Below are 13,237 nucleotides of genomic sequence, written 5' to 3' on the forward strand. Positions count from 1 at the left end.
ATGTATGTATGTACGTCCGTATGTATGTATGTATGTATGTATGTATGTATGTATGTATGTATGTATGTATGTATGTATGTATGTATGTATGTATGTATGTATGTATGTATGTATGTATGTATGTATGTATGTATGTATGTATGTATGTTCAGTTCAACTGTTCAGTTGTGCGTTTCGCGGACCACTCTACAACTTTCTCATTAGACTTTTTCGCCTATCTTCGTTGCTTGCGAAGTTGGTTAATCTCGGCTAATTTGCAATTATAAGCACAATACAAAAATAGTGTGACTTACTACATACAACAGCCAGCAGCTTGCATTTGGTCGCGTCGTCTTAGAGTACCTCGGCATATTTTAAAACCCTGGCTAAGGTAAGCTGGGACACCCTGTATATTCGTTGCTCAGCACCCGATGGGCAGGTAGGCAGCCTGCCATAAAGCAGGCTTCAGACAAACACCCAACGTCCAAACGCGCGATATGGCCACTATAAGTGCTAGCGCACTAATAACAATAAGAGGGGACACTTCAGCTCTGCTTTAACTCATAGGCACCAATAAAAAATCTAACGGCTGGTTTTTTTTTTCATTTTTCGCACATCATGCCGTCTTATATAGAGAAACAGTTTGAAATTTCGTCAAGATTACTTTTTTAGTTTCGAAGTTAGAGAGGCGTACTTTTTTATAGTACGCTGGGTCCTCACCATAGCACAAGCGGCTACTTCGCTTCACTTGTACGCTGCACGATTTTTTTCAATATCCGTGATTTTTGCGCAGGGTGATATAACACTTCTCGCAAGCCCTCATAAATATTTTCTGGCTCTACTATCACTGCTGTTGTTTCTCTATTTTGAGCACAAAATTTTTCCCTTTGTCAAAGAAGCAGGAGAGATGAGTGAGCCGGAGTGTCTGCGAACGGCTGGTTGCGGCGTGTCGAGACGTAGATAATGACGAGTAAACCTGCTAACGAAAGCAAAAATGGTCAGCATGCTCGTCTCTAGCAATTTGGCACATTGTCCAGGCGTCCACATTTGCAAATTTCGGCTTTGGTGTCGGCAATAGCCACCAACATTTTGGCCCTGATGCCAATCTCACAGCAGCTGAAAGCTTGATCCGGAAATGCGGCACCTGCCAAGCCAGTATTGTAAATAGAGAGAAAAAGATTTCACTGCAAAAAGTGCAATTTTGTAGCGAAAGCTGCACTGGCCACGAACTCGCACTTTCGCCGGGCTCGCATTCCCACCGTAGTCGCACCGTACCACGTGGCCAACGGCGTGACGAACCACGTGACCAGCCACGGAACCGCGCCGCCGGCAGCTGCTCCGCACCACGTGACCGAACACGTGGTCGGTGGCGGGAGCCACTGAAACCCGCACACACTCACTGAATACAAAAAACCTTGCGTCGAGGCTGGGAATCGAGTCTTTGGCGTTTGAGGCGGAGACGCTACCACTCCACCACGACGGAGCATCTAGCGAATGCACCGGTTTCATTTGTTAACTCTTCCGAACAATATGCCGCCGCGCTTTCGCTACGGATATCCTGGCCTAACAGAGCTTGGCTATCATCATTTTTTTCTTTCTTGTGCTGTAGGCGACCACCGCTTTTCAAATCATGTTGGCTCAATGCTGTCATATTTGCTGGTCATAGTGACTGCAGTACTGTCCTTACACTTCAGTAAAAACACAGCCTACTCGATTGAAACAAGAGACAATTTCTCCTCGCTGCTTCTATTTCATTTTTATCTTTGGGTTGAATGGACACTTCCTAAGCCACTTTTGGCAAACGGTTACTGAGCCCCGAAATCCCTTCGGGCGGTGCGTTAGAATGTCATGACTGGTAAAAAAAGTTGCCCAAAAAGACGAAATTGACACTAAGCGTTGGAAACACCTCAGGCAACAATAAGAGAACGGATGCTTCCAAAGATTTCTTTAGTGAACTCGGACTTTCTACAGTATGTGTCAAACGCATATCTGTAACCGTTTGCACTGCCCCACATCCAGCTCTTATAGACAAACCTTTATTACAACCAATTAAAACCCCATCAACAGGATATTCAGGATAGCTAGCGGCTAGTAAAACAAGCTCTGAGGCCTCACTGGGCAAATAAAGTGGTTTCTTCTACTAAGAATTGGAAGGAACCACAAGGTCTACGACCTGGCATAGATAGATCCCATTGTGTACAGAGGAAGGCCCGGCGTACTATAAAAGTACAGCAGCATATGCTGCTTCATAGCTCAAAATAAGTGAAAGATGGGGAAAATTAATATCATCCACTGTTTACTTTTGTCTTTTGTATTTCTGTGCAATTAAAACTAGGATGATATGTACAGTCAGGGACAAAAGTCACTGGACCACGTGCTCCGGAAACGAAGCCGATAGATCTAATATTAGCGGCCAGCTTCAGACCACGGTTGTAGAGGAGAAAGAACAGGATTTTAGATTTCAGCTCCTCAAATGTGGCCCCGAGCCAGAGGCTAATAATAGAGGTATTGGCTTCTTAGATTTCAGCTCCTCAAATGTGGCCCCGAGCCAGAGGCTAATAATAGAGGTATTGGCTTCTTTAAAGGATCACGTGGTCCAGAGACTTTTGTCCCCGACTGAACATAAACGCGTCCGTAAGAAAAATATAGGCAAGCGACTACCGCTGTTGCTGGTGCGAAACAACTATCCTGAACTTTCTCCATGGGGCGATGACGCATCGAGGACAGGAAATGCGCCTTCATAGTTAAAGGACGTCGGCCTACCTCCTGGTGACCAAAGCATGACCCACTTGAAAAACAACATTTAATCTTTGGTTCTGAAATCTTTCAAAATTTAACTGTACCTTTAAAAGTAGGATGGTCCCTAATGGGTTAAGGTAGTAGAGCAGACGTTTGAGCAAGTTGGTGTTCAACACCGAGCTTCAGCGCTGTAAGCCGGAAAAAAGGGGGGGGGGGGGGATAAGCCCGATTAGACACGCACCGTAGGATTTCGCCGTGCTGCATGGACGCCAAATTGGTGACCACTATGACTTGAATGAATACCTCCTATACAACGCAGGGTATTTGAACGCGTCACGTTCTTAGTCTGGCACTAAAAGAAAAAGTAGAAAGTTGCCGCTACTCGGCCTACATACCGCAGCAGATTCGGGAGCTGTGTATAAGGGAGGAGCTGATACGTCGTCAAAACAAATTTTAACGTAGTGACAAAGTATATTTTTATCGGGGACAGTCCTACTGAGGAAATAATATTAATCGCCATTGCCTTTCACGAGTGGCAAACTACTTTATGTGTTCTTAACCCGGCGTAGATCATCAATTTTTTTTTACGCAAGGGCATCTGCGGCCAAAGAGCGCACGAGTTTGATGGACGACCATGTCAGACTTGTTAAACAATAGCAACCGATACTTATCATCATATTAAGCTATATTTTGTTCACACAGCAAATTTCTTCAAGAACTACTTTCTGCGCTGCGTAAAGGTATCAGCGATTATATATATATATATATATATATATATATATATATATATATATATATATATATATATATATATATATATATATAGGGTGGCGCTGGTGAACACTCTCAAGGTTCACTTACACGCAGTAAACATAAATACCCACGAAAGCAGCAGATTGGACAGCCGTCGCCGTAGCTCAGTTGGTAAGAGCACCGGACGCGAAATTCGCAGGTCGTGGGTTCAGATCTCACCGGCGGCATGATTGTTTTTTCTGCTGCTTTAAAGTAATTTTCTTTTAGCGATTTATTAACCTAAGTAATATTATCCCACTGATAAGCCCAGGACATTAAAATAATAATAACGTTCACCTATGCACCTTGGTTTCGGTGACTGTTGGCTCCCTTCATAAGTTTGTCAAGCGGGCCCCTCATTTACTTTACCTTGTTTGCTAATATATATATATATATATATATATATATATATATATATATATATATATATATATATATATATATATATATATATATATATATATATATATATATATATATATATATATATATATATATATATATATATATATATATATAAACTATTTCAAAATGACGCAAGAATTTGAAGAATACGTTTCACAATAACCTCATGCGTCAGTGCTTCACACGCAAGCGTTTTCCCGCGATCACTGCTTAACTCCGCCGAAGCATGCTGTCCTGGAATCTGTCAATGAATGCCCACTTTTGCAGCACCTTTTCGACTTTCTCTACGGCGATGCTGACTTTTTGTCTATCTTGCGATGCGCGATGCTAATCCAAATATAGTGCATTGAAATAATCTCAGTTGGCCAGCTTAGGGATTAAGCCCACCGTCCTCTTCATCCAATGTTTCACCGGCGCAGAAGATTGATTTGGGTCGTTACTCTGTTGAAACACATATCCAAGTCCCAGATTCTTGCGTGCCTACGGAAGCCTAACTGATCAATTTCGTTGCTCATGGTACCTTAAATTCAGTCAGGGAGAACACCATGAGCGGAGAATCAGCTCGGCCACTGTGGTTTACCATCTTCCCCCATTCCCGCCTCCGTGGTTTAACGTGGGAAGATGATAACAAGGTCCACAAAAATTGCGTTTGGGACGACGTGTACAATGAATCCCATCATTCTCGCCCGACAAAAACGTTCATTCATGCAATGAAATCAATTTCCTCAATTCGAAACGCATCCACACCAGGTTTTCCTTTACATACATCATCATGCAAACCCAATTCTCTTCACAGATGTGCGGGGTTTTAGCTGGCCTCTTGTCGTTCACTTCAGAACATTGCACATGACATCTCAGAGCCCTTGAAGTTACTGTAGAGCCTGGAAACAGGGCGAAATCTTCAGACAGGCTGTATAGAGGTTTGAGGCTCGAGCGAGCAATGTGTTTCTCGATAACTTAATTAGTTGTTATGGCGTGCATCCTGCGAATATCGAAAAAAAGAACAAGCCTTCTCTGAACCTATATCTCTTGAAAGCAAAAGACGTGAACTGTGCTACTTCGAAATCCAGAAAAAGATGGCGGTGTTTCATCCCATAGTTGTGGCCGCAGATAATTGCCGTTTGAGCCGTCTTACTGGCGTTATGTTAACTGACACTCAGCCCACTGCTTGTGAAAATATGCAGCAGTAGATGTAACCACAGAATATGTCACCTGAAAATGACAGGAAGTTAATCATAATTTATAAAAGACGAAAAATGTACGCAATGGGAAGCACTTATGAAAGGAAAAAAAAAAGAAAAACGAAGTCCAGGCAACAAGTTACTCCCCCAGCTACACCTGGCGGAAGATTTTTGCATCATAATGTATTCTAAATACCGAATAGGTCTTTTTATATCCGTTTGAATTTATACAAAAAACTGAAAATATTATATGTTGTGCACAAAGTATCTTCAAAACATGGTGGTGCAGGGAAGGCAAAGGAGAGCGAACGCGTTACTCGTAACGCGTTATGGCTGCCGATGTACCTCCTCAACGGCTTAAAGAAAGCTAATACAACTTTAGCTCTAAAAGAAGCCTGCAGCTGCACAGAACCATGCGCAGAACGATTAGCGCCACACCATATGACAGAGGAGGAAGTGCAACAGCACAAAGAAAAAAGCGAGCAGCTGCGCGAAGCGCTGCAACAGAAACCGAGCAAGCACGGGAACAGCATTTGACTCCGGCAGCGAATGCGCGTTGCTGTAAACGCGCAGCCGAGGCTGCATACCAGTGAGTTCGATGCTTGGCAATAGTAGCAGAGCAGCAGAAGCGCGACGCTGTTCCACAGAACAAACTGAAGATAACGAGTTCAGTGCTGTGCAGCGGCAGCAGAAGCTCGTCGTCGACAACCGAAGAGAAATGTCGCGTTTGTTTCGGGAAGGGTGCCGAAGCTAAGCGTCGTGCTCGGGAGGATAGCGAAGCTCTGGGCAGACTACAAATGAAAGGTGTGTCAGCTCTTTAACCGCAGCAAAGCACTGTGCATATAGCAAACGAACATGACCAGATATGGTTTATGGGTTTATGGGGGTTTAACGTCCCAAAGCGACTCAGGCTATGAGAGACGCCGTAGTGAAGGGCTCGGGAAATTTAGACCACCCGGGGTTCTTTAACATGCACTGACATCGCGCAGCACACGGGCCTCTAGAATTTCGCCTCCATCGAAATTCGACCGCCACGGCCGGGATCGAACCCGCGTCTTTCGGCACAGCAGCCGAGCGCCATAACCACTCAGCCGCCGCGGCGGCAAAATGACCAGATATGTAAGCGAACTTAATCAGCAGCGAAGAACATGCCTTAGCGTCTACTGCTCACACATTTAGTCGATGGATCATGAACGTCTAAGAGGTTTGTCTTGGTTAATCAGTGGTGACTAATTCTCATGAACGATGGTGTCCAGTATAGGGGCGAGGTGGACGAGTGCAGTTCGCACACGTAGTGTCTGAAAAGATAGACGCTACCGCGGTCCACCGAGACCCGACCCGCGCCGTGCGCGCATGTCCGAGGGTCATTAGGAGAGGACAGCGGCCCTCTTGGTTGCATGCCTGCAGAACCCTCACCGTACACTCACCATGCGCTCGGAGTGGACAAAGTTGTTCACATTGAGCAGCACGGCCCACCAGTTGCGACGGCAGGCGGCCACCTCGGGCACGATCTTCTCTTTCCAGATGGGGCCAGAACCAAGCAGTGGCACCAGGGTGAAGAAGCACAGGAGCACGAGGCAGCCGGGAGTCAGTCTGGCCGCAAAGGGTAAAGGCGACTTCCGTCTCTACAAAGTCGGCAGAGCGTACGCTGGCCCACACTATCAGCGGCGGCGCGAACGTAGCAGGACGCCCCGTTTTTAGCGCGGCCACTTGCACCCGGCGTGTGCATCATCACTGAGCCTGACGTCCTGCTGCGCAGTCGGGGACAAATGTCCCTGGGACACCCGAAAAGCGATTTAGGCCCAACGGCGCCATCGCTTCACAAACGCAGATTAAAGAACGTGAGTTTGAACTTTCACTGCCCGCAAGTGTGGTCTCGATCCGACGCTTAATCTATCGGCTTCGTTTGCGGCTCACGCGTCTGAGAGACTTTTTCCCTCGACTGTACTTTTCCAGAACCACGATCCATAGCACCAAAACGCAGGTCTTCCCGCGTGAACCACGTTGTGCCCGTGAAAAGTTCTGTATGGTGTGTGGACACGTGTGCTGTGCGTTCTCTTGAGAAAAACTGCGTTACTCTTGCAACCGGGGTATAGCGACAGCAGACCATGTTTCACCAAAACCTGAGTTTTTTTCTCTCTTTGGTTAAGCCCTGAACAGTTCCCGTTGTAGAGGCAGTCCCTAAGGGACCACGAGCATCTCTAATACAAATTAATGTCATGTGGGGTGATGTATTTAAGCGCGAAATTTTTGCAGGCCCCCGATACCAGGCTTGACCATTGCGAAGCCTGCCAATACTGCGGTGATATTGGGGTGTGTAAATAAAATATTGGCAAATGACACTGGTGCAGTTGACACGATATACTACCAAGAAAAACGTAAGTAACAACTGATCGAACGCGTGCCTTAAAATAAGAGATAAAGTCTTTAGAGCGTCTGTGGAGTAACATGCTTAGAGTCATTTAACGGTTCCTCTAGCAGACGAGATAAGCCATGGACATTAATATTGCGCTAGACCAATAAGAGGCGAAGTGTGCAGGCAATAAACGTTAGATATTTGAACTTACCTTAGGTACCGGTAGAGAAAGATGCCGAAGGTCTGCTTCTTTATATTTTTCTTGTCAAGGTTCCTCAGCACGTTCATAGATAAGAGCAAACCGCTGGGCAGAGTGACAACACAGTCAACAACAAGGGAGAGGCTACAGCAGTTCACGCTATCAACAGATCAACAGTATGTTTAACTACCTGAGAAAGAAGAAAGTATCCACGGCAAGGAGTCCATTGACGACGACTTGGAAGAGAAGGGACTCAACAGCAGGTATAAGAAATTTGAGGCCGCCTGTTGAGAGTAATTAAACAAAAGGGAAGAAACAAATCTGAGATTTTTTAACGATCACCAATGCATTTACCGATATTGTTTTGGTAGGGACATAAATCTTTACGGTCCACCTTGTGCACAAAATTTACATAGCCCAACACAACTGCTCGGTGTACTCTTGCGTACGTGTGATTCGGTGTGGCTTTGCTGTGCTTGGCACCTCAGCTTACCGCACAATTTGTAAGGGGATATGATGGCGTATGAGAACGATTTTTCTGTGTTTTTAGTCCTGGTAAATTCACAAAATAAAATCGCACTCAGGAAAGTAGGTCGAGGTGTGGATTGTGCGTATGACATATATCTATGTGACACTTTGTGAAAGCGTTGAACAGCATCCATGGAGAGGGCATACCTCATACCGAGTCAGTCGTACTGATTAACTGCTCTGGAAGAAAGTTCCTTACTAGGTGAACTAACAGCCCGAATGATCGTTGTCGAGTCGATGCCGCGCACGGGTCCCCGATCAGATCGCGACGTCAGGTATCAAAGGTTGGGTTGTACCTACGCACTGCTTGGAATTCGACGTTGAGGTATGTCTGCGACAGCACCATCCAAAACATGGTGATGACCCGGACGCCATGCAGGCACTGCATAGCCGACGGCATGTCCTCGGTCGTCAGCAGCTGCTTCAGGTTGCGGAAGATCCCGAATGTGGCCAGCACACTCCTGTCCGCTTCTGAGTATAAGAAATTGAGGCATAAAGAAACAGTGCCTAGGGAAGTATCAGTGATGCAATTACAAAATGAAGAAACTTGTAGTGCTTGACTAATCAAGTAGACAACACGTGGTTTTTGTTTGTTGACTTGGAGAGTGCAAACATTTGGGCCTACAGCTTAGAGGTATAGGGCTGCGTTACAGTCTACCACAAGGATGATATTAATCAACGACCTTACCAAGCCTATTTAACTTCAATCACCTGTTCTACAAGCTTCCCGTTATCATTTTTGTTAATTGCTTCATATCCAAAGCCCCTTTGTCTCAATCTGAGAAAACAAAGCTATTCGTGGCTTCTCACAAGCTGGATGTGAAATTAGGATTTTGGCTCACGCTGATAACGTCGCCCTCTGCTGTTGAGAAAAAGTTTTCTAGAGGCTTTGCAGTTGAGTAGCGCAGACTGTTGGACCAGCTGGTGAAGGATCATTGCAAATAATTTTTGCGCAAAACAGACGGCACTTGGGCGACAAACACAGACAATCGATTGTGTATGTTTCTTCCATCTTTTTTGGTTATGTTTTCAATTCAAGTATCCCGTTCTAAGGTTTTTTGGTCGCTGCTGTTAACTATGATAAGCCAGCAAGGCTTTTGCTAGGTCACTAGGGTACGAAACTAAGTGATATTGTTGCTTTGAGCTGGAAATCTGAAGCCCAGCAGCACCTCATGGTTCCCCTGCATGAGGTTCGCAATAGTGGGTCCTTCTAGGATCCGCAAATCTTGTCTGTGAAGTGAAAAATGCGGGCTTGGATGGATCGCGAGCTCTCTGTGTTCGCACGTGCACAAGTCTGCAACATCGTTTTGGTTCCGAAGGTTATCGCTGTATTGCAACGGATTCATTGTCCTAGAAAGAAGGAAAGAAATAGGAGTTCTTGCGACCGCTGTGTGGTGATCTCAATGGGAGCCTATGTGTCGAAGCAACTTGCTTCTATCTCTAGGGTTTGCTGGAGCCGACCTTTGGCGCCTTATTTGTCCAGCAACTTGCCACGCGGTTTTCTTTTCCAAAACGGCAAACCACTCCTTAAAGAAAGGTAGGCGGACCGACTATCATTACACATATGTTGCCTATCAACTGTTGCTTACTCAAATTTTACATTTTAATTACCATAAAACTTATGATTGACAGTTCGGCGGACACTTTTGCGGGCAATCTCCGTTTACAACTTTCGTCCACGCCACACCATGAGCCAAGAAAGGCTTACGCCTTAAAACTGCGGCGGTGACCGAGCGGTCTGAGCCATCTTAAAGCCAAGCTGTCTGCACAAGCGCAGTTGGAATCCCGCTCGAGGCTGTTGTCTGGTATTTTTTTTTTGTGCTGGCTACAGTCCTGACGAAAAAGTTCACAAGTTATCGGATAAGTTCGTCCTCATGTCCGGATTTATTTTGGGTCATAGCTTCGATGCAGTTTCCGGACGACGTTTGTCTGGATTTGCCGGTAATTGGAGTTAAAAGGCATTTAGGCCAAGCGGATCGCTGTTAAAAGGATTGCTATTCAGAAGTGATAAGTATTCCAAGAGCAGTAATGTATGAGTTGAAATGCATGCGCGTGGCATCCAGTCCGTGACTCTGAGTTTCAGGAGAGAAATACATTAACGTCAACCGAGACTGGTGAACCTCGGAGAAAAACAGAAAATTTCCACCTGTGGGCTGACGGCGGAAAGGACCCCTTTCTAGGCACTGAAATAGTATGGTCTCAGAACAACGACGCAGACATAAAAAGCTGGCAGTGAAATTAACAATCCCATTTCTTTCTTCTTTGCGTTGCGTACTTTTAACACAGTTGCTGCTGACTGCAGCCGATGTGAACATTTCGATTAAATTTAACTGAAATGCTAGATTTAACCAGGGTGCGAAACTGGGAGGCAAAGCAGAGTAATTTGCGTTTCGTCTGTTCAAAATCTCATGTGACGCTCAAGATTATCTCTTGATGAAGCGTGGAAAGCGTGGCCGCAGCTGGAGCAGGTCAGGGTTAATTGGAGAGATATGGAAGAGGCCTTTGCCCTGCAGTGGGCGTAGTAAGACTAATGATGATGGTGAAGCATGAGCGTAACACAACACAAAGCCCCCCCCCCCCAGAGGCGAATAATGGCGTACTTCTCCTGAATGACTCGCAGATGGTCGGCCTCTGAATGACGTTGAGGACGATCTCGAGCAGCGTTCCCAGCAGGAGGACAGTTCCCAAGAGGCCGAACATGCATCTGCAAGAAGTTGCGGGGTGTTGGGAAGTCCCGTAAGCAGGGGAGTAAAAACGTGCACAAGCAGACGCATTTCTCCAGATTAGAGGCGGCCTTTCACCGACCGGCACACGCAGACACGTCGCGGCCGCAGAAATCAACCACATCATCATGCCTTCTCTGGGAGGAAAGGTTAGGGTAGACCCACGACCAAAACTTTGTAGCATCGGTCCATGTGTTCACGAAAACGCGATTATGAACTGGATGCTTCAATGACGTTCTGACTACTCCCAGCTTCATTATAATGTCCGTCTTCGATTAAGGTAACAAAAAGTCGAGAGGAATGACAAGGCTGGGACATGGAGATATGGTGGCCGCGGCTTGCGGAGGACAGGTATTGCTATCATCAGTCGACTTAGGTGCGCTCCCGAACGACGGCGTCCAATATCTTGATACAGGGCTAGCCGGAGATAAATGGGACATGGCTTTGTCCTGCCGTAGATGCAACCTTCTGTTACGCTCTCCTTATCCGCGGAATGTTAAGAACCACCGATGAGGTGAGCCTGATGAACAAACTCTGGAAGGGAAATTTGACGCTGGTAATTGAGAGAGAAAAATGTTACAACGGTTCGTAGGTTGGTGCGCAAAACATATTTCTAGTTAAAAACTCATTATGAAAGCGAGTGCTGGCCAGTTGAGAGGTTGAACGGCCTTCAGCTGTGGCAGCCAATGTGACAAGCACCACCTCGCGACAGTGGCGTCCTTCGAGAAAATAGATTCGACTAGATTCGAATATATTCGAAAAAGACGCTTAGCTCTCTAGTGCATTGCGTTCGCGCCATCCATCCGCTTCCTGTATTCCCTGCGTCAACTCTTTAAAGACATTTTTTAAGCTGGCAAAACAAGGAACCCGTTTAGGTAAGAGATATTTCGTGAGCGTCGTTCTGCTCTTACAAGTGAAAGAGTATAATGAAAACAGGAATTTTTTCTAAACCTTTAAGAAGGTATGAAACTGCCACTTGCAATGACGTTTACGGTCATGCGATTCTATCTGCTTTAACAGCTGCAGTTCTTCGGCTTCTATTTATATTGTTTATGCACAGCAGAAGGAACGAGGACGAAAAAGAAGAGGGCAAACACAGCGCTCGTCCTCGTCCCTTGCGCTATGCATAGACATGATACACCAACTAGCCCGCACGTCAACTCTTGTATTCTATTCGTAGGGAACAGAGGAGCGCCCGCTGATCTGATACATGCTCGCCGCTTGGCCTGTTATTCGGCACGCATACGAGCATCGAAACCGGGACACTGAGGCAGTGATGCGGTACGTAGAGGACAGAGTAAATCTGTTTATGCCCGGCCTTGTTTATCCTAAACGTGGGAAAAAGTACCCGGGTCGAGCTCCATTCTGTTTATTTCTTTTTCTATTTCCTTGTTTCTCTTTATGCCATTGGTCATCGCGGCGTTTCCCACCTGAACTGGTGACATGTGGACATCGCTCGTCAGTTACCAGCCCTCACGTCAGATGCGTCACCTTCGTGCATAGCCTCGGTGACAGGGCTGAGGAGACGCGAAATTGCGCAAGCGCCGGGATCACCACAAGGGCGAAACACGTTTCACAAAGAAAGCAAAGTATGTGCTTACATGGCGACTAGCTGTTCTTCGGTGAGGGTGACGATGCTCTTCGTTTCGCACTCGGCGACGCTGACGCCAAGCTTGAGGTTGGCGACCGCTGCTCATTTTGCATGGAAAGAAAATGCGGTAGGCATTTAGGTTTCGCCGACCTGTCTTTCTGATGCGATTGCAGAGCATAAATTTACCAGCTGATCAAGAGCTGTGAACAAAACACCAAGATTACACTTGTGTACAACTTTTCTGAGACGGCGGACATAAGGAATTGCGACCCGCCGCTTCTGCCTTTCTTCAGATTCTTTCACTTTGGCACCACCAAGGTCATCATTGAGCTCTCTTATCATTACTTCAGCTACTGCAGTCACCGCTTCCTGGGGCTCGTTTGCCTCGGCCAAACGGTCAGCTTGTTCTTGCAGACTGGCTTCCATGTTATGCTGGCGCGACTTTTGCAATGCGGTACGCAGGCCGTTCATGACAATACCACGCTTCACTAGCTTCGAATGAGCCGATGAATAGCTTAGAACCTGTTCTTTTGGATTCATAATTTAAAATGGAAGGTTCGTGAAAGACCGGATAAGAGGCCACCGAAGGGTCATTACATCACTGGCCGGAGGCAGAGAATTGGTGGAGCATTGTAAAAGTTGCGAAGATTGTTTCCCGGCATGTGACGCTATGTCCGTGATGCACGTGGGAGCTCAGCAAAAGGAAAGATATATTATTGAAACCTTTGAAATTCACGAGGCGGG

General features: G+C 46.1%; 1 protein-coding gene across 1 annotated transcript in view; it reads right to left on the reverse strand.

Annotated features, from left to right (window-relative positions):
* LOC144116157 (nose resistant to fluoxetine protein 6-like) overlaps positions 1 to 13,237 on the reverse strand; it is a 327,068-nt gene that overhangs the window by 38,460 nt on the left and 275,371 nt on the right. The window contains exons 4-9 of the mRNA XM_077650865.1: positions 12,504 to 12,591; positions 10,780 to 10,883; positions 8,480 to 8,650; positions 7,842 to 7,935; positions 7,664 to 7,756; positions 6,524 to 6,689 (exon numbers count right to left, since the gene is read on the reverse strand). Coding sequence (XP_077506991.1) covers positions 6,524 to 6,689; positions 7,664 to 7,756; positions 7,842 to 7,935; positions 8,480 to 8,650; positions 10,780 to 10,883; positions 12,504 to 12,591 — 716 coding nt within the window. The remainder of the gene's footprint in view (positions 1 to 6,523; positions 6,690 to 7,663; positions 7,757 to 7,841; positions 7,936 to 8,479; positions 8,651 to 10,779; positions 10,884 to 12,503; positions 12,592 to 13,237) is intronic.

Source organism: Amblyomma americanum, chromosome 1 (genome assembly GCF_052857255.1).
Source record: "Amblyomma americanum isolate KBUSLIRL-KWMA chromosome 1, ASM5285725v1, whole genome shotgun sequence".
NCBI lineage: Eukaryota > Metazoa > Arthropoda > Arachnida > Ixodida > Ixodidae > Amblyomma > Amblyomma americanum.